This window comes from Balaenoptera ricei, chromosome 3 (assembly GCF_028023285.1).
Source record: "Balaenoptera ricei isolate mBalRic1 chromosome 3, mBalRic1.hap2, whole genome shotgun sequence".
In the NCBI taxonomy this organism is placed as follows: domain Eukaryota; kingdom Metazoa; phylum Chordata; class Mammalia; order Artiodactyla; family Balaenopteridae; genus Balaenoptera; species Balaenoptera ricei.
Genome location: NC_082641.1, coordinates 181,075,937 through 181,094,876, shown reverse-complemented (window position 1 = coordinate 181,094,876; position 18,940 = coordinate 181,075,937). Strand labels below are relative to the sequence as shown.

The 18,940-nt window shown below is 61.4% G+C and overlaps 2 protein-coding genes across 3 annotated transcripts in view; one reads left to right on the top strand and one right to left on the bottom strand.

The window, feature by feature from the left end:
- AP3D1 (adaptor related protein complex 3 subunit delta 1) overlaps positions 1-14,166 on the top strand; it is a 46,592-nt gene extending 32,426 nt beyond the window's left edge. For both annotated transcript variants that reach the window (XM_059918891.1, XM_059918892.1), the window contains 18 exons: positions 436-667; positions 1,436-1,581; positions 2,034-2,175; positions 2,740-2,811; positions 3,447-3,522; positions 3,850-4,049; positions 4,398-4,471; positions 4,623-4,797; positions 5,127-5,183; positions 5,716-5,823; positions 6,021-6,167; positions 6,388-6,435; positions 6,742-6,931; positions 7,146-7,234; positions 7,315-7,400; positions 7,946-8,067; positions 8,174-8,253; positions 13,011-14,166. In XM_059918891.1, the coding sequence (XP_059774874.1) occupies positions 436-667; positions 1,436-1,581; positions 2,034-2,175; positions 2,740-2,811; positions 3,447-3,522; positions 3,850-4,049; positions 4,398-4,471; positions 4,623-4,797; positions 5,127-5,183; positions 5,716-5,823; positions 6,021-6,167; positions 6,388-6,435; positions 6,742-6,931; positions 7,146-7,234; positions 7,315-7,400; positions 7,946-8,067; positions 8,174-8,253; positions 13,011-13,106 (2,140 nt within the window). In that variant the 3' untranslated portion in view covers positions 13,107-14,166. The remainder of the gene's footprint in view (positions 1-435; positions 668-1,435; positions 1,582-2,033; positions 2,176-2,739; positions 2,812-3,446; positions 3,523-3,849; positions 4,050-4,397; positions 4,472-4,622; positions 4,798-5,126; positions 5,184-5,715; positions 5,824-6,020; positions 6,168-6,387; positions 6,436-6,741; positions 6,932-7,145; positions 7,235-7,314; positions 7,401-7,945; positions 8,068-8,173; positions 8,254-13,010) is intronic.
- A 1,693-nt stretch (positions 14,167-15,859) lies between these two features.
- Positions 15,860-18,621, bottom strand: IZUMO4 (IZUMO family member 4). The gene is made up of 9 exons (XM_059919906.1): positions 18,408-18,621; positions 18,245-18,325; positions 18,057-18,128; positions 17,550-17,576; positions 17,366-17,441; positions 17,172-17,219; positions 17,073-17,087; positions 16,719-16,736; positions 15,860-16,150 (listed from the first exon to the last, which is right to left on the bottom strand). Exons 1-9 carry the CDS (start codon positions 18,619-18,621, stop codon positions 16,060-16,062), a joined length of 642 nt encoding a protein of 213 aa, XP_059775889.1. The 3' UTR covers positions 15,860-16,059.
- Positions 18,622-18,940: the final 319 nt, after the last annotated feature.

The window sequence follows — 18,940 nt, the reverse complement described above, 5'->3', positions numbered from 1 at the left end:
TGAGTGGGGGCCAGGGGCCTCCTGCTCCCCAGGGGAAGCGGGTGTGCCCACCAGACCCCAGCCCCAGCAGCCGCCCCGCCCACCGGCCCGTCTCCTCTCTCCCGCCCTCGTTGGGCAACAACTGCTCTCGCCGCGAACGTCTCCCGTCACGGGGAGCGGTGAGAGGTCTGCCAGCCGCTGGCCCAGCCTTCCTCCCCTCCTCACTGCTGCAGCTACAGGTCATCTGTTGCCAAATTCAGGCCGTTGATAGTTTTCCTTTCCTTTTTCTCGACTGCTTTGTGTGGCTGCTCTGTGACTGTCTCGCCATTGCCGTGGTTTCTCCCTTCACATCTCCTCCCTCAGCACCTGGCATCGGGCAGGGACTTGCATGGCTGGCGCCAGCCCTGGCACACAGACCCGCTGGGGCGGCTGCTCACTGGCCCTCCCTGTCCTCAGGCACCTACAGGAGCCCCAGCAGACCCTCGAGGCCATGCTGCGGCCCAAAGTCACCACCCTGCCGGGCCACATCCAGGCCGTGTACGTGCAGAACGTGGTCAAGCTGTACGCAGCCATCCTGCAGCAGAAGGAGCGGGCCGCGGACACGCAGGCGGCCCAGGAGGTCACGCAGCTCCTGGTGGAGCGGCTGCCCCAGTTTGTGCAGAGCGCGGACCTGGAAGCCCAGGAGCGGGTGAGTGCCGCGCGTCGGCACGTCCTCGGGGTCGGGTCAGCTCCGGGAGAGCAGCTTGGGCAGGTGTTCTTTTCGTGGCTCCCCTGCGCTCGGCCCGGGGGTTGGGCAGATCTGGAGCCCCCATGCTGGGGAAGCCCTGGGTCAAGGGGGGTGGGAGACTGTGAGCAAACGGGAGACCATGTGAGGGTATGTGGTCAGCCTGAGAGGGAAGCATCAGAGGTGACTGCGGTCCTGGAGGGCGCTGGCCGGGAGGGTGGAGGAGAGCTGGTCGGAGGAGAGCTTGGCATGGCGTCTGGACATCGGTGGCCTGGGAGCTCGCCTCTTGGCTCCTTGGTGACGTGGGGCTCTCAGCTACCCAGACCCTGCACTGGCGCTCAGCGGGCCCCGGCGGCTTCTGCGGTCACCGGCGGGTGTGTGACGTGCGCTCGTCTGCTGGCTGAGGGTCAGCTGCGCTCTTGGGGGCCGTGTGAGGGTGCCCTGGTGGCCGGCGCTGCTGCTCGCTGGGGCGGTTGCCTTGCGGGGCGGTGCTCCCTCCACCCCCAACCCGTTGTCTCGCCCGGGAGCCCGTTTGTGTCCTCGTGAAGGAGACAGCAGCTGGGCCGGCCTCCTGGCTGGCCCAGTCAGCGGCTCCTCGCGGCGTGTTCTGCAAGTCCTCAGCAGGGGTCTGGCTGGGCGTCTGCACGGTTTGAGCGATGCCCCGTGGGGGCTGAGTGGCCTTCAAGGCCAGGCCTCCGTAACTCCTTCCTGACTCATCCACGGCCCCCCCAGGCGTCTTGCATCTTGCAGCTGGTGAAGCACATCCAGAAACTTCAGGCCAGAGATGTGCCAGTGGCAGAAGAAGTGAGCGCCCTCTTTGCTGGGGAGCTGAACCCGGTGGCTCCCAAGGCACAGAAGAAGGTTCCAGTCCCCGAAGGGTGAGCCGTGCGGTCCGTCAGAGGACACAGATGCAGGGTGGCACGAGGGCCCGTGGGAGCAGGACCACAGCCCGGACCTGCCGTCCAGACGGGCGAGGTGGAGGGGGCTGGGAGGAAGGCCCCCTGCGGCCCCAGCCCCCTGTGGGCGGGACAGAGCTTTCTCACACAGACCGTATGCACGTCACTCACTAGTTCTCCTGGGGCCCTGCTGACCCCGCCCCTGGTGCCATCCCTGGGAAGCAGGTTGGCTGGCAGCTGTCGCCCACAAACCTTGGGGGCAGCGTGAGAACGTGGGAGGGGGGCTGCCCAGGCTCCAGGGCCCCTGGTCTGCCTCGCCCACTGTGACCTCGGGCCACTGCCCAGCCTTCACGTCCTTGTCTCCAAGGGGACGGCAGTGTCCAGGGCCAGGCGTGCAGGCCGGAGCCACCGTGTGGTCTCACTGTGTCCTGCAGCCTGGACCTGGACGCCTGGATCAATGAGCCGCTCTCGGACAGCGAGTCTGAGGACGAGAAGCCCAAGGCCATGTTCCACGCCGACGAGCCACGGCACGCCAGGCAGCGGCCGCCCGAGGCGGACGAGCAGGAGCTGGCCCGGGTGAGGCGGGGCGGGCCGGGGCTTGGGTCCGCTGTCCGGCGGGCAGCGCTGAGCCACCTTCGACCTTGCGTGGGGTTCTCATTGAGACCAGGAGTGGCCTCTTGGGCCGGGAGCTCCCTAGGGAGACCGTGGGGCCCGAGCGCGCTCAGGCCCTGGGGTGCCCGGCATGCCGCGCCCGCCTGCTGCCTGCGCTCCTGGGTGCGGAGCCTCAGGGTGCCGTGCAGACTGGAGAAGCAAGGCGTGCTGCGTCCCCCGCTCCCCCGCCGGCCTTCCTCGCCCGGCCTGCCCCCCACCCCAGGCCCTGCCCCGGAGCACGCGGCCTCTCCGAGCCCCGCCCGTGCAGCTCCTGGGTTGTCCCGCCTGCCGCCTGCCTGTCTCCCACCTGCTCTTTCCCACCGCCGCCCTCCGTCTCCTCGTGGTCAAAGGCTGACAGTGAAAGTGGCGAGGGGTCCCGGCAGCCCCCCCCCCCCGGGTCTGGCGCGTGGACGTGGCCCCCACCTGGGGGATGCGAAGGTGAGGGCTCCGCGTGCCCGCTGACGTGCGCGCTGCGTCCTGTCCCCTCAGCGCCGCGAGGCCCGGAAGCAGGAGCAGGCCAACAACCCATTCTACATCAAGAGTTCCCCGTCCCCGCAAAAGGTGAGGCCGGCCTGCTCGCCCTTGAGACACGCTCCCGCGGGGCCCGTCCGCTCTCTGCCCACGGCCCGTGCGGGGCTCTCAGCAGGTCCACGGGCAGGACCGTGAGGGGCTCCCGACACCAACACCTGGGGAGTGAGTCCTGCGTGGGCGAGGTCAGGCTCCTTTGCCTTGGTGGGAGGGGAGGGGGCGCGAGGGGACCTGGGCTCCTGCCTGGAGCCACGGCCTTCATCTGTACCCTCCACCCCGCAGACCCGTCGTCCGTGTTGGGCTCCCTTGGGGACACGTGGCTCCACGGGGCGGGTGCTGCGCGGTTTCCTTGCTCTTGGGATTTCTGGGTCACCTCTCTGAGGGGCTGCAGACTGTCCCCCGCCGGCACCTGTGTGTCGGGCTTGCTGATTCCAGCCGTCCTGGGGGCGGGAAGCGCTATGTCACCATGGTTCCAAGCCTGCACTGTTTTTCCAACTCGGAAAGAAAAAAGATTCAGATGCAAAAAATGGAAGTGTTGCACCCCATCCTGTACTCGTCCCCGCTGGCAGCCCACCCCCGTCTTTGTGACCCCTTGCTCTGGGGCGTTGGCGCATCACGCTGGGCCCGCCGCCCTGCCCCGTGACGGGGCCTCGGTGTCTCCTCTCCAGCGGTACCAGGACGCGCCAGGCGTGGACCACATTCCCGTGGTGCAGATTGACCTCTCGGTGCCCTTGAAGGTGCCAGGCAAGTGTGTGCCCGGTGGCACGGGTGACGGGGGCTTCAGGCCAGGTGCAGGTGCCACCTCGGGCCTGCGCTCCAGCCCTGCACCCCGTGCTGCATCCTCGTCCCAGCAGGCAGGGGTGCACGCCACGGCCCCCAGGTTCAGCCCCATACCCCTCGCCGCCCTGGGGACCCTGTCTGTGTCCCGGTAGCCAGAGGGCATTGCCCAGCTTCCCCTTCCCCCAGGCCTGGGTCTCGGGGCTGTGGGTGAACCAGGTGGCAGCAGGGTGCTGGCCGGGTGGGACGTGTCCACGGCTCCGGGCTGAGTGCCGCGTGTGCGCCTGTCGGCAGGGATGCCCATGTCAGACCAGTACGTGAAGCTGGAGGAAGAACGGCGGCACCGGCAGAGGCTGGAGAAGGACAAGAGAAAGAGGAAGAAGAGGGAGCGGGAGAGGCGGGGCGCCCGGCGCCACAGCTCACTGCACACGGAGAGCGACGAGGACATCACCCCCGCCCAGCGTGTGGACATCGTCACCGAGGAGATGCCCGAGGTCAGCCGCGGGCCTGCGTGGCGGGCGGGCAGGCACCCTTCCCCGAGGTGGGCTCCACCCTCGCGTGGGCCTGCCCATCGCTGCTGCCTCTGTGGCATGGGGCAGCCTCAGCCAGCTGTGCCCTGTGCACCGTGAGCAGGCGGCCCCTGCACTCCTGCCCCCATTACCTGCGTTGAGTTCGCTGCCCGCGCCGAGCGCCAGGCCCCAGATCAGACTCCCTCATGGGTGTGGACCTGGTGGCCTGTTTCTGAGAAGGGAGATGGGTGCCCTGTCCACCCGTAAGGCTCGGCGGGGTCGGGGGCCGGACGGGTTGATCTGGATGGACACAGGGCTCCTCTCCCCCCTCAGAATGCCCTGCCCAGCGACGAGGACGACAAAGACCCCAACGACCCCTACAGGGCCCTGGACATCGACTTGGACAAGTGAGTGCTGGGACTGAGACCTGGGCAGCTGCCCCGCGGGGCTGGACGTGGCCTGGGCTCCCCATGGCCTGGTCCCTCCCTCTGTTCTCTGTTTACTGCACAGAGGGGGAGCGGCCTTGTCACGGGCCATGCCTCCTGTGACCACCCCCAGGCCCCTAGCCGACAGCGAGAAGCTGCCCGTCCAGAAACACAGAGACGCTGAGACCTCCAAGTCCCCGGAGAGACAGGACGTCGCTGTCGTGGAAAAAAAGAGCAAGAAGCCCAAGAGGAAGGAGAAGAAGCACAAGGAGAAAGAGCGAGAGAAGAAAAAGAAGGAGGCGGAGAAGGTGAGAGGCCAGGCGGCGTGTGTCACGTTGGGCGGGGCGGGCCCGGGCTGCCAGCTGCCCCTCTTCCATGGCGTGCGTGTCATGCGTGTGGAGGGGGGCTCCTACAGAACCGTCACGCACGGGTCGTGGGCCTTGCCGCAGAGCAGCGTGACTCCGCCTGGCCGCGTGGTCTCGGCGGGCGCTCGTTCCCGTGGCGGTAGCGCTGGACGTGCTGCCGGCTCCGTGCACACTCGGGTCCTGCGGGGCTGCAGTGGCCTGTGCCTGGCGGAGCCACCGTGCCCTCTCAGGGCTGCTGCTCTGGCCAAAGACGTGTGTTCCTGTGGTTTCAGGGTGCGGACTTAGACTTCTGGCTGTCCACCACGCCGCCTGCCGCCACCCCGGCCCCGGTAAGAGCCTGCCAGTGACCTGTGCTGGCCCCAAGTGCCCCTCGGCGGACACCTGTGCTTTTCGGCCTTGGAGACGTCAGGGTGCCACCTTGGCGCCCTGCCCCGGCGGTGGAGGAGGTGGGGGACCCTCAGGCAGAAGCCCGGTCTGGGCCGGCTCGGTTCTGTGCCCGAGGTCTCGCCCAGGCAGTGGCTGCGTGGCCGGCCCTCAGCGCAGATCCCGGGCCCCCAGAGCCAGGCAGCGCTCCTGAGCAACCGCTTTGTGTTAGTGGCTGGGGCCTGGTGGCTCTGGGGTCTCCAGCCGTGACCCTGGTCAGTGCCAGCCGGCCTCAGGCAGGGCCTCCTTTCCCCTCTGCTGGCCACCGGCACTTACTGGGGGCCACACGTCTGTCTGCATTCTGGCGACACGCCTGGCGTGCGGAGGGAGGTTCGTCACTGCGGGGTGTCCCGGACCAGGCAGGTCAGGGCTGAGGGCGCAGGCCACCCCATCCCGGGCCCCAGCTGCCTTTTGAGCCTGCCACCTGTCTTCCTGCAGGAAGAGCCCGGCGTGAACGCCGCGGTCGCTGCCCCGAAGGAGGAGCAGGAGGAGCCCAGGGGAGAGGAGCAGGACGCCGCCGAGGACGGGGAGCAGGACCTCGAGAAGGTGGGGGCGTGGTGTGCAGGATCCGGGCTGGGGGAGGTGCTAGCCCGCCACCCAGGTCCCACCGAGGGGGGCCGCTGGGGCCTCCTCACAGTGGCCTCCTGTCACTGTGCGTGCGGGGCTCTGCTTCCACACGGCACCGTGGGGCTGTAACTCGCTGGAGGAGCGTGGGGTTGGCCTGAGCCCTGTTCCTGTTTCAGAAACCTTCCAAGCATAAGAAGAAGAAACACAAGAAGGACAAGGAGGAGCGCTCCAAAGACCAGAAGAAATCCAAGAAGAGGGCGCCTCCGAGGGAAGGGGAGGCCGAGCCCGTGGAGAACGGCGCGCTCGATGAGGAGCCCCTCCCGGTGAGCGTGCTTCCCGAGCACGCTGGGAGCGGGCCATGGGCGTTGCACCCTCCCTGCGGTCCTCCCGGCCCTGCCAGGGTCAGGAGCCCCGGGGTGTAGACTCGTGTTGTCCGGGACCCGCGGGGGCTCCTAGTGTTTCCTGCCGGCAGCACCTGGCAGCTCCCGACGTCGGTCCCAGGTCCTCGCCGCCCGAAGCTGAAACGTTTCTCTTTTGTTCCAGCCCATGTCTAGCTACTCTCTCCTGGCTGAGAATTCTTACATCAAGATGGTGAGCCACGTGGGGGTTATGGGGGGTGGGGCCGGGCGGGCTCAGGGCTCTTGTCTCTGGACACGCAGGGCATGGAGTGGAGCCGGGCGGCCAGCGAGGCCTGCTCACTGCGGGTCGGGAACAGCTGACAGTCGCGGACAGAGCTGGAACTCGGGTGCTCGTGCGAGGGCTCAGGACGTTCCCTTCTTTGCACATTCATGCGCTGGGAGAGCGGGTGGTGCCCACACTCTCCCGGGCCCTCGTCTAGGCCCACGGGGGTCCTTGGTGGGCTTCCCTGCCCCGCCGACCCCGGGCCTTGCTCTGCAGACGTACGACGTGCAGGGCAGCCTGCAGAAGGACAGCCAGGTCACGGTGTCCGTGGTCCTGGAGAACCAGAGCAGCAGCTTCCTCAAGAACATGGAGCTCAACGTGCTGGACTCTCTCAACGCCCGGCTGGCCCGGCCAGAGGGCTCCTCGGTCCACGACGGTGTCCCCGTGCCTTTCCAGCTGCCCCCTGGTGAGTGGCCCCCGGGGCGGCCAGGAGCCCCCGGATCCTGTCATCTGGTGCCCCCTCAGGGCTGAGCCTGGCTCCCTGACCAGGGCAGGCAGCACTAAGGACAGACCCAGGCCAGGCTTGCGTCCCTGCCGCCTGCCCAGGTGGCTGCACCCCCATCCGCCACCCCAGGCCGTGCCCCGTGCTGCTTCTCAGGTCCGCTTCTCGCCCTCACCAGGCATCTCCAACGAAGCCCAGTTTGTGTTCACCATTCAGAGCATCGTCACGGCGCAGAAGCTCAAAGGGACCCTGTCTTTCATCGCCAAGGTACCTGGTGGGGAAGGGGGGCACCCTGAGGGTCAGCCGCGTGCCCCACCCCCGCTCACCCTGCGCCCCTGCTCCTGCAGAATGACGAAGGTTCCACCCATGAGAAGCTGGACTTCAAGCTGCACTTCACCTGCACCTCGTACTTGGTCACCACGCCGTGCTACAGGTGCGCCACCCTCCTGCCCACCTCTGGCTCCCCACTTCTGTGCCGTGGGAAGCTCTCCATGCGGTCACCTTGGCAACGTCCTCTGACCCGAGACAAGGATGTGCACGGAGTGTTGGGTGACCGGCTCGTGGTTGGCGCAGAACGCCCAGCGCGTCTGCCGGGCCGGCCAGCTCGGGCGCCTGACTCTCAGCACAGGCCTGGTGGCCCTAACGCTGGACGTCCGAGCCCAGAGCGCGGGCAGGGCTGGCCCTCCTGAGGCCCCTCTCCGTGGCCCTCTCCCCGTGTCCTCACATGGTCATCCATCCCTGCACGTCTGCATCCTCATTTCCTGTTCCCACAGGGACCCTGGTCACGTTAGATTAGGGCCCTGTCTCCAAGTGCAGTCGTGTCCTGGGGACACGTTCAGCTCTTGACTTCCTACCAGACCCTGGGGGACCCTGAGTTACAGGCCCACAAAGGAGGCGCCCCGCCCCCTGGGCTGGGGTCTCTGCCCTGCTGCAGGGGATCCCCCTGTTGTCCCTCCCCGTTCTGTGTCCTTCCCACAGTGACGCGTTTGCCAAGTTGTTGGAGTCCGGGGACCTGAGCATGAGCTCAGTCAAGGTTGATGGCATTAGTATGTCCTTCCAGAACCTTCTGGCAAAGATCTGTTTTCACCACCATTTTTCCGGTAAGACTGGACATGCCGACAGATGGCTCGGCCCTCTTCCCGCACCTGTGACTGTCCCCTGCCGCCAGGGGCTGGCCCGGCCTCACCCCCAGGCCCTCTGTTGCAGTTGTGGAGCGGGTGGACTCCTGCGCCTCCATGTACAGCCGTTCCATCCAGGGCCACCACGTCTGCCTCCTGGTGAAGAAGGTGAGCCCCACGGGAGGGCCCCCGCCAGGCCTGTCCACGCCTCGCCGCCGTGCCTCCTTGAGCCTGTGTTTGTGAGGGGTGTCGGCCTTTCCTTTTCTCCATCTGGCCTTGGCATCAGGGCACTAGTGTGTTCCCCCTTCTCACATTTCCCGGAAGAGATTGCGTGTAGTCAGTATTCCTTCTTGCACGTTATGTAGAATTCGCCAAGGAACGCGTTTGGGTCTGGGGGTTTCTTTTTTGAAAGGTTTTTATCTACGAGTTCAGTTTCTTTCTTTGATAGTTGTAAGACTTGTTTCATAACCTGTTTCATCCAGGTTATGGAGCTGATGGTGTGTCAAGTTGGCCGGTTCTCTTCGTGTCCTTTTAGTGTCTGAGGGATCAGTGGTGATTATTTTTCATTCTTTTTTTTTTTTTTTTTTAAATTATTGATTTATTTATTTAATTTTGGCTGTGTTGGGTCTTTGTTTCTGTGCGTGGGCTTTCTCTAGTTGCGGCAAGCGGGGGCCACTCTTCGTCGCGGTGCGCGGGCCTCTCACCATCGCGGCCTCTCTTGTTGCGGAGCACAGGCTCCAGCTGCGCAGGCTCAGTAGCTGTGGCTCACGGGCCCAGTTGCTCCGTGGCATGTGGGATCTTCCCAGACCAGGGCGCGAACCCGTGTTCCCTGCATTGGCAGGCAGACTCTCAACCACTGCACCACCAGGGAAGCCCTGTTTTTCATTCTTGATGTTGGTAATTGGTGTCTTCTCTCATTTTTCTTGGTTATCCTGGCCAGAAGTCTTACTTATCCATTTTGTTGATCTTTTGAAAGATCAATTTGATAACCAATCTTTTTAATATTCTTTTTTTTTTTTTTTTAATTTTATAGCTACTTTATTTATTTATTTATTATTTATTTTTGGCTGTGTTGGGTCTTCGGTTCGTGCGAGGGCTTTCTCTAGTTGCGGCAAGCGGGGGCCACTCTTCATCGCGGTGCGGGGACCGCTCTTCATCGCGGTGCGCGGGCCTTTCACTATCGCGGCCCCTCCCGTTGCGGGGCACAGGCTCCAGACGCGCAGGCTCAGCAGTTGTGGCTCAGGGGCCCAGCTGCTCCGTGGCATGTGGGATCTTCCCAGACCAGGTCTCGAACCCGTGTCCCCTGCATTAGCAGGCAGATTCTCAACCACTGCGCCACCAGGGAAGCCTGATAACCAATCTTTTTAAAAAGTTAGGGACTTGGGGCTTCCCTGGTGGCGCAGTGGTTGAGAATCTGCCTGCCAATGCAGGGGACACGGGTTCGAGCCCTGGTCTGGGAAGGTCCCACATGCCGCGGAGCAACTAGGCCCGTGAGCCACAATTACTGAGCCTGCGCATCTGGAGCCTCTGCTCCGCAACAAGAGAGGCCGCAATAGTGAGAGGCCCGCGCACCGCGATGAAGAGTGGCCCCCACTTGCCGCAACTAGAAAAAGCCCTCGCACAGAAACGAAGACCCAACACAGCCATAAATAAATAAATAAATAATAAATAAATAAATAAATTTAAAAAAAAAAAAAAAAAAAAAGTTAGGGACTTTCCTGGCAGTGCAGTGGTTAGGACTTCATGCTTCCACTGCCGGGCGCCCGGGTTTGATCCCTGGCATGGTACGGCCAAAAAATTTAAAAAGTTAATATTTCTTTAAACAATAAATTTTATTGAGTTTTGCTGCATATCTCCTTACTTCTGCCTGCCTTGGGTTTATTTTGCTCATTCGTGGTTTCTTAAGGTGGAAACTTAGACCAAGACCTGTCTCTTCTTCTTCTTTTTTTTTTTTCTAATATTTATTTGTTTGTTTGTTCGTTTATTTATTTACTTATTTTTGACTCGAGCCAGGTCTTTAGTTGCTGCACGCAGACTTCTTAGCTGTGGCATGTGGACTCTTAGTTGTGGCATGTAACTCTTTAGTTGCTGCATGCGGGATCTAGTTCCCCGACCAGGGATCGAACGCAGGCCCCCTGCATTGGGAGCGCGGAGTCTTACCCACTGCACCACCAGGGAAGTCCGAGACCTGTCTCTTCTAATAAAGTTTTTAGTGTTATAAATTTTCCTCTTAAGTACTGTTTTGGATGAACTGCACACATTTTTGTGATTCATTTTCATTTCTGTACAGTTCAAAATACTTCCTATCACTCCTTCCTCTCTGACCCATGGATTACTTAGAAGTATGTTAATTTCTAAGCATTTAGAAAGTTTCCTGTTGCTTTTTGCTTACTGATTTCTAGTTTGACTTTTCAGGCCTTTGAAATGTGCTGAGGCCTGTGCTCTGGCCCAGGATGTGGTCATTCTGGGTGGATATTCCATAGGTGCCTGGAAGCACGTTATACGTGTCACCTAGATCCTGCTGGTTGATGGCGTTTTCCTTTTCTTCTGGATCCTTGCAGATTTTCTCTCTTCTGGCCCTTGATGAGTGAGCAAGGAGTATGAGGCCAGTGGTGGTCAGTTGGTCTGTTCCCCCAGTTCGTCAGGCTTTACTCCATGTGTGGGAGCCCTGTTGTTGGCTGTGTGGACCGTTAGAATTGTGGGATCTTGGCGAGGGACCCTCTCATCAGTGGGTGTGCTCCTCTCTGTCCTGGGCTGTGTTCTTTTGTCTGAAGGCTACCTTGTCTGGTATCAGTACAGGCACTCCTGCTCTCATTTGATGGGTGCTTACGTGGTATGTCTTTTGCTATGAACCTGCCTTTATCCTGTTTGGATAAGAATTCCTTGTGAATGCTGTGGAGTTTGGGTCACGTGTCCTTATTCATCCTGTCAATCTCTGTCTTTCAGTTGTCATGTTGAGACCATTTGTGCTTAAAGTATTACTGATACATTTGGGTTTGTCCCACATTTTGTTTTTTCCCTGTGTTTTTCGTTCCTCTTCTTCCCACTTCCACTTTCTGTGGTGTATGTGAGCATTACAGTATCCCGTGTTTATATGTTGGCTGTGTTGTTGATGGTCTCTGTGTATCTGCTTGGGGAGCTCAAGGGACTACATTACACACTTGGTGTGCACAGTCTACTTGGAACTCAGGCGGAATGTAAAAAGCTCACACCCTCTCGGTCCCTTGACCATCCCTTCGCACGGGCAGTTGTCTTAGGTTTTGCCTTTGCAGACGTTGAAGACGCCTTACACCACATTACAGCTTTACAGATTTCAGAGAACTCGGGGTGCGGGTGGGGGCGGGAGGGGGTGAGATAGCCTCTTGTGCTCGCCCACATGTCTCCCATTTCTGTCGCTTTCATTCCTCACGTTCCACCCTTCTGGCTCATTTCCCTCTGTCTGAAGAACTTCTTTTTAGATCAGGTATATTGGATATGTATTCTCTTAGTTTTCCTTCATCTGATTGATTATTCTTTATTTCAGTATTCCTCAAGGCTATTTTTACTGGGTATGAAATTCTGGCTTTGTCGGTCTTTTTTCACTCAGTACCTCAAAAATAGGCCATTTCCCCCTTTTTAAAAAGAAAAAAAATGAAAATATTTACTTATTTGGCTGCACCAGGTCTTAGTTGCAGCATGCAGGATCTTTTTAGTTGCAGCATGAGCGATCTTTGGTTGAGGCATGCGGGATCTAGTTCCCTGACCAGGGATCAAACCTGGGCCCCCCGCATTGGGAGCACAGAGTCTTAGCCACTGGACCACCAGGGAAGGCCCTAGGCCATTTCCTTTTAGTGTCTGTGGTTTCTGACAAGGAACATTTTCCTTTTACTAGGGAATGCATCGTTTTCCTCTGGCTATTTTAGGTTTTTCTCTGTCTTCAGTTTTCAGCGGTTCGTGATGTGTCTGGGCATTGACTTCCTTGGGTTTATGTTAACTGTGTGGAGTCTGCCGAACTTGCTGAATTTGTGCGTTTATGTCTTTTGCACAACTTGGAAGTTTTCAGCTATGATTTAAGTACCTCTTCAGCACTTCATTCTTTGTCCCCTCCTTCCGGGACCCCTGTGATGTGAATCTCAGACCTTTTGTTACTCTGCCCACCCCACCCCACCTCCGACTCCTTTCCGCTATCTGTTCAGCTTGGATTATTTTCATTAATCTCTTGTCTGGGTCATTGACTCTTCTGTCATGTCCGTTCTGCTGTTGAGCCCATCCAGTGAGCTTTTCATCTTGGCTGTTGTATTCAGGTCTCGAAGTTCCACTGGGTTGATCTTGACTCTTCCATTACTTTGCTGAGATGTTGTGTTTTCCTGTGTGCTTCAGGAATGTACGTGGTTGGTGATGGGAGGTTCTCGTAGTAGCTACTTCAAAGCCTGTTAGGTGATTCCAACATCCACCTCTTCTCCGTGGGCGTTTGTTGATTGTCTTTTCCACGTGAGCTGAGATTTCCCCGGTCTTGCGGTGCCGAGTGATTTTGGACTGTATCCTGGACACTCTGAATAGGAGGAGACCCTGGGCCTTCCTTAGACCCTGTGGAGGGCGTTGACACACAGGTTCCAGCTGCAGGACATCTGGGCCCACGCCCTCCGGTTTTCACAGCCTTCCTCTCTGCACAGCTGCCTCCTGCGTGCCCCTGTGGGGCCGGGCCGGGTGGGGCTGTGTGTCCTCCGCAGGGCCATGGCATCGCTGCCTCTGCCGCGCTCTGCCAGAGCGTCCATCCTGGGCCCCTGGGGGACAGCAGGGCGCGGTGCACCTGCTCCGTCGTGCCTGGAGCCCCTCCTTTTGATTATGAAAGCACCCGGGCGTAGGAGAGCATTTGCAAAAGTTGGAGGTACACGGGAGTCGCAGGGCGGCGTCTCAAGGCGCTGGCCGTTGTTTCCCCGTTGCAGGGTGAGAAGTCGGTGTCGGTGGATGGGAAGTGCAGCGATTCAACACTGCTGAGCAACGTGCTAGAGGAGATGAAGGAAACGCTGGCCAAATGCTGAGCGCGCCACCCGCCATGGGGAGGGCTCGCGGGGAGGGCGGCCAAGTGCCGGGTTTCTCCTCTGTCGCAAGGACTGGGTGCAGCCGGGAGATAACCCAGTCCACCGTCATCCACTGTGTAGACACCGAGGTTTATGTTGCGTTGATTTATCCTGTCATCTTTTTTACTTTGCCCTCACCGCCCTCTCTGGCGAGAAGCCCCCTTCCACTCCCCAGGCCAGCAGGGGCTTCTGTAGCCGGAGCAGACTGTGCACGTGGCCACAGGAGCTGCCCGAGGGTGAGGGTGACCGCCATCCAGGCTGGTTCCTGGTGGGGACCAGACGGGGTGGCGCGTCCCGCTTCTGTCAAGCCATCCAAGTCCCGTGAGTCCCCGGATGCCCTGCCCACTGGCAGCTGGGGGGTGAAGAACAGGCCAGCTGCTCAGCCAGGCGACATTCCTGTTCATCCCTGACGCCAAGGGTCACGTCCTCCCCGCAGGACACATGGTGGGAGAGGGTCATGCAGGCTCTCGTCCATCACATCCCGTTCATCCCACCGCTGTGTTCGTGTGTCCGCCGAGTGGGGGGTGCCCAGCGGGGATCCCGGACCTCACTGGCTTCCGTGCCCAGTCGGGTGTTGGGGTGAGTGGTGGAGAGCTGCGATTCTGGCCCCTCCGCTCATCACTGGACGCTCTGCAGGTCTGTGCCTGCACGTGCGGAAGGGCCTAGTCCTGGGCTCCGCAGCCCTGACGGCGAAGCACGTGTGTCCAGGGGCGGCTGGGCCCCTGAAATGCACCTCAGGGGCAGGGAGGGGGACCCCAGCCCACCCCCGTGAGACTGAACTTTCCTCAGAAACGATAGTCCTCGATGACGTTTTAACTTTTCCTTTTGATGAAAACTGTCACTTTAGCATGTAGAGTAACCTATTACAGAATCCTGTGCAGTGATTCTAGAATTTCGAAATGTATGATGTGTTATATAAGAATTTATTTGCTATCGACATTCCCGTATAAAGGAGAGACATATCACGCTGCTGTAATGATTCTGTGTCAAGATGATCCAATAAACTTGCAAAACAGACGTATACCTGTTGGGTCTCTGGCCCATGACAGTGTATGCCCCCCCAGCCAGGGGACTCTGACCCACTGTGGGGGCCAGCACACACCCCTGAAATGCCCGTGGCCCGGGGGGTGCAGGGCACCCTCATGGAGGTTGCGGTGTGCGGGGGAGCCCTTGCCCTCCTGCCCTGCCCCCCTCAGCCCCTCGGCAGGGGACGTGGTCCTCACGGTATCCAGGCCCCTGGGCTCCGGTGGTAACGAGGAGCCACCTGACCCCCCCCCCCCCGGGATTCTGAGGGGTCCACGGGTCTCCCACCCTTACCAGGGAACCCCATTCGTAAGGGGTGTGCGGGGTGAGCAGAAGCATTACTGAAATAAATAAGGAAAGTTTAAGTTAGGTAAACGCTTGTCCACACACGCACACACACACCCTCGTTTCTAATTTTCGAAGCGCCCAGTGAGAAAAGGGCAGGGTTAGGAGTCCAGACACACGTGTACAGAGCCCAGGGCCCCAGGGATCAGCAGGGGCAGATGCCGGAAGGGAGGCCCTGTTGCTGTTTTGGGGGTTTTTTGTTTCGTGTTTTTTTTTCTTCTTTTTAATTTTATATTTTATTTTTGGCTGTCTTGGGTTTTCGTTGCTGGGTGCAGGTTTTCTCTAGTTGCGGTGCGCAGGCTTCTCATTGTGGTGGCTTCTCTTGTTGCGGAGCACGGGCTCTAGGCGCGCGTCAGTTGTTGTGGCGCGTGGGCTCAGTAGTTGTGGCTCGCGGGCTCTAGAGTGCAAGCTCAGTAGTTGTGGTGCACGGGCTTAGTTGCTCCGTGGCATGTGGGATCTTCCCGGACCAGGGCTCGAACCCGTGTCCCCTGCATTGGCAGGCAGATTCTTAACCACTGCACCACCAGGGAAGCCCCCTGCTGCTGTTTTGATTCTCAGCGTTTCAGATGGCTTCACTGACGCCATGTGGACAGAGGGCTGTGCCAGCAGAGCCCAAATCAACTCCAGCCTGAATCCAAAACGTGGGCAGGTGTGGAGCCCCGCACGGAAGCCCCCTCCGGCAGCGGGTGGGGAGAGAGGCCTCGGATGGCCCCCGGGTGGTCGTTGGCCTGGCCCGCCCTGCTCCAGCTCGTGGACCCCGCACAGGCCCCAGGGCGTTGGAGCATCCCTCTGGAGTTTCCCGCTCTCAGTTCCCCTGACCTCAGCAACATTCCTGGGCAGGCAGAGGCCAGTGTTCTGTCAGTGAACCCTTGGAAGGAAGGCGCCACGCCAGGCAGGGGACCCCTTAGCTGGGGGAAGGGATCGGCGGCTGACCAGGCTGTGAAGGGCCAGCCCAGGAGCCAGACAGCTGCCAAGCTCACCACGGCATCCGTGGGCACAGAGGCACCTCCCGTCTGCTGGATGGATGTTGAGCCCTGGGTCACAGTTTGGGTCTGTCCCCTCATGACCCATGTGGGGTGTTTCCTCAAAACCAAGAAGCCAAGCGGTGGGCACAGCAGTTCCCGTGCCTCGGCTGAGATGCAGCCGATGTGGTAGGAGCCCCAAGATGCACCGATGCTGGCCCTGGCTTTCACCAGCCTCCTTTCATGTCATCAAGAGAACCACCTGCCCTGAAGGCTAGTTGCCGTTTGCACCCGGGAAGCCCCGCAGCCCTGCCCTGTAGGCCAAGGTCGCACCTCGCCTGGGGCCCCAGCCCGGAGCCCCAACAAGGACCACTTCGGGATGAGAAATGTCAGGGATATTTAATCATTCCGTCAAACAGCTGTGATCCCGCTGCTATGTACAAACCCATCTACCTCCCTTCCCCTCCTCCCAGCCCCGGCCCGGCCCAGCCTGGGCTCCAAGGGGGTGGGGCACCCAGGCAGCAGCAGGCCTGCTCCACAGCGCCAGACCGTGGCGGGGGCGGGTCTGGTGGGCCTGGCCGCCCTCAGTGCTGCATCAGGCACTCGGAGGCGTTTTCCAGAGTCAGGTTGGCCAGGTGCGGGGGCTCCAGACACCTGAAGCTTGGTGATAACAAGCTGCAAGGAGACGTGGGTGCCCCCGGTCCTTCCTCCCCTCCCGCACCTTGCTCTCCCTGGTGGGTTTTTGCTGGGGACCTGGGCCCCTCCTCCCAGCTGGGCATGTGACAGGGCTGCAGACAGACCCTCAAGCTGAACTCGGAGGCCTTGCGTGTTCTCACATCCCTAGGACAGCAGTGGGGTCACGCCCTACACTCCCACGACTAGGGCTGAAAAGGCAGCAATGAGTGGGGGGGGGCATGGGGTTCTGATCTCTGGCTTAGGCACAACTCCTGCCCCTGGAGTTCACCCATGTCCCTGCGGCTTACCCCCACTGGGTCACTCACAAGGCTGGAGTGGTTCTGTGTGTCCAGGCGAGGAGGAGGAGGAGCTCATGTTTATTCATGGAGTGATGGCATGGGCGGGGTTGCAGACGTGATGTCCACATGTCCCAGGTGCAGAGAGGGAGTCCTGCCCGGCTGCGCCCACCCCATCCAACACCCCTGCCCTCCCCCACTGACTGGGACAACCCCACGCCACATACCCCCGCCTGCTCCAGGAGGACGGGCCTGGGGGGGGGGGGCCTTACCTTGTGTTGGTGTCCTGTCTGAAAGACACAACAGGCCCCAGTTAGCTCCGAGCTTTGGGGCTGAGGTTGTGCCTGTGGCCCTGAGGCACCTCCACTGGGGCACGCCTCCACCAGGGGGCGCCCTCCCCAGCTCCGACCACAGCCTGCCACTGGCCTGGGGCAGGGGTAGGACCAGACTCTGGGGACCCCTTAACCAGGATGTGCTCCTCGTGCCAGCCGAGCTCAGAGACCCTGGGAGGTAGAGGCTGGGCCCGCCACACCAGGGGCAGGTGCTGCCTTCTGTGGCTGCCCCAGCACATACTCACCCACGAGGACGCACACGCACACTGCCTTTGGGGAGCGGGAACTACTTACTTGCTCCAGTTATTTCTACAATGACAGCAAGACTGGAGTCAGGGCCAAGCGGCCTTGATCGGGGGTCTCTCCTCCCCGAGCCCAGCTGCCCTGACTCACATGTGCTGGAGGAGGCCCTGCACTGCTGTCTCCCACTCTGCCGACGACCTGCGGGGACACGGGGTGTGGAGGGGGCGCGGCCCACATTCAGGGGCCAGGTGGGGGGCTTCCATCCCCTGCCCGGGTGATGAGGGGACCCTCCAGGGAGAGCCTCGGACCCCAGGGGCAGGGGGCCGCCCGCGTCTGAGCCCTACTCGCAGTTGTAGCCAAAGCAGACGACGTGCGAGTTCGTGCAGTTGGTGCAGGAGATGGTCTCGTACTGGAAGATGCCTGTAACACACCAGAGGCGGCCGCACCCTCCCTTCACCCTCAGCCTCTGGGGCCCCGAGCTGCCGCCACTGCCACCACACCCCACAACCCGGACAGAGGCTCACTCACCGCAGTGACGCTGACAGTCGATGCGGCCTGTGGGGGGACGAGAGCACAGCCGGCGCCTTCTTAGCAGGCCTGGCCTGTCCCCCGCTCTCTCCCCCTCCCAGGCTGCCCAAGGCTCAGGGCCTGTCCGTTGGTCACTTAGGTGGGCCCCAGCCTGGGATGGGGCAAAGCACGGGGGAGGGCGGCCGCAAGACTCTGAGGCCTCCAGGGACCCGTTGGGGGGAGGTAGCAGGGACGGGTGGGATTTATCCTTCAAGGCCTCCTGTTGGTGCCCACTGGATGAAAAGGGCCCCTCTCAGGGTATGGCCCTTCTCCCCCGTTTCTGCCCTTTCTGAGTTCTGACACCTGGCTGCACCAGGCCAGACGCCCTATTCACATTACTCCAGCCTCACCACGACCTGGCCAGGACCCCAGGCCTGGAAGGAGACTGAAATACTCGCGCGCGTGGCCCTGGGTCCTCAGGCCCTGGGCAGCAGCACCCTCTCTCTCCCCCAGCCCTCATTTGCTCACTTTCGATGATGGCATTCTGGATGAGGTGCACCTGCTCCCGGAAGATAGCTCGCAGCTCGTTGGGAAAATACCCTGATGGCGGGAAGGCAAGAGGGGGGAGGTCACGCACAGTCGGCGGGCGGACCTGAGGTGTCCTGGGGCGGGTGGGCTCTGCCTCAGTCCCCCGTGCACGGCGGTCGCCCCCTTACCAGGGAAATACATCTTCCCCTTGTACAGTTGATCCATCCTCTGGTACACGACGTTCGCCACTTGGTTCAGCTTCTCCCGGGCTGGGGACGGCAGGAGGAGGCGTGTGAGCGGGCCGGGGCCTGGCTGGGCCGGGGGCGCTCCCGATCGCGGCCCCGCACTCACTGATCTCCGCGGGGATGGCCAGATGCAGCTCCTTCATTGTGTCCTGGCTCCAGTCAGTGAGCAGCGAGCCCGACACGGGGATGTCGCCCACCCACCAGGACTTGAGGTTCACGTGATGGCGGTAGAAGGAGAACTTCTCCGAGAAGTTGCCGTGGCAGTGCAAGCAGCCACGGGCCAGCGCCGCTGTCAGAGCCAGGCACAGCAGCAGTGCCATGGCCCGCCCACGCCCGCCGCCGGCCAACCGACGGCGCCTCCCGCGCCACGCCCCTCCACCGCGCACCAACCAACGGTATCTCCTGCCACACCCCCAGCCGGGCACCAACCAACGACGCCCTCTCGGGCCCGGGCCGCGCCCCCCACCCACACCCCGCCCCCGGCTTAGGCCCCGCCCCCGCAACGGACAACTGAGGGAGCCGGTTCCTTTTTCAGGCCCCGCCCACGAGCCGCCACTCCCGGGGAGGCTCCACCTTTCTGTTGGCCCCGCCCGCGACCTCGCTCCACGCATGCGCCATCGGCCGGCGCAAGCTCCTCCT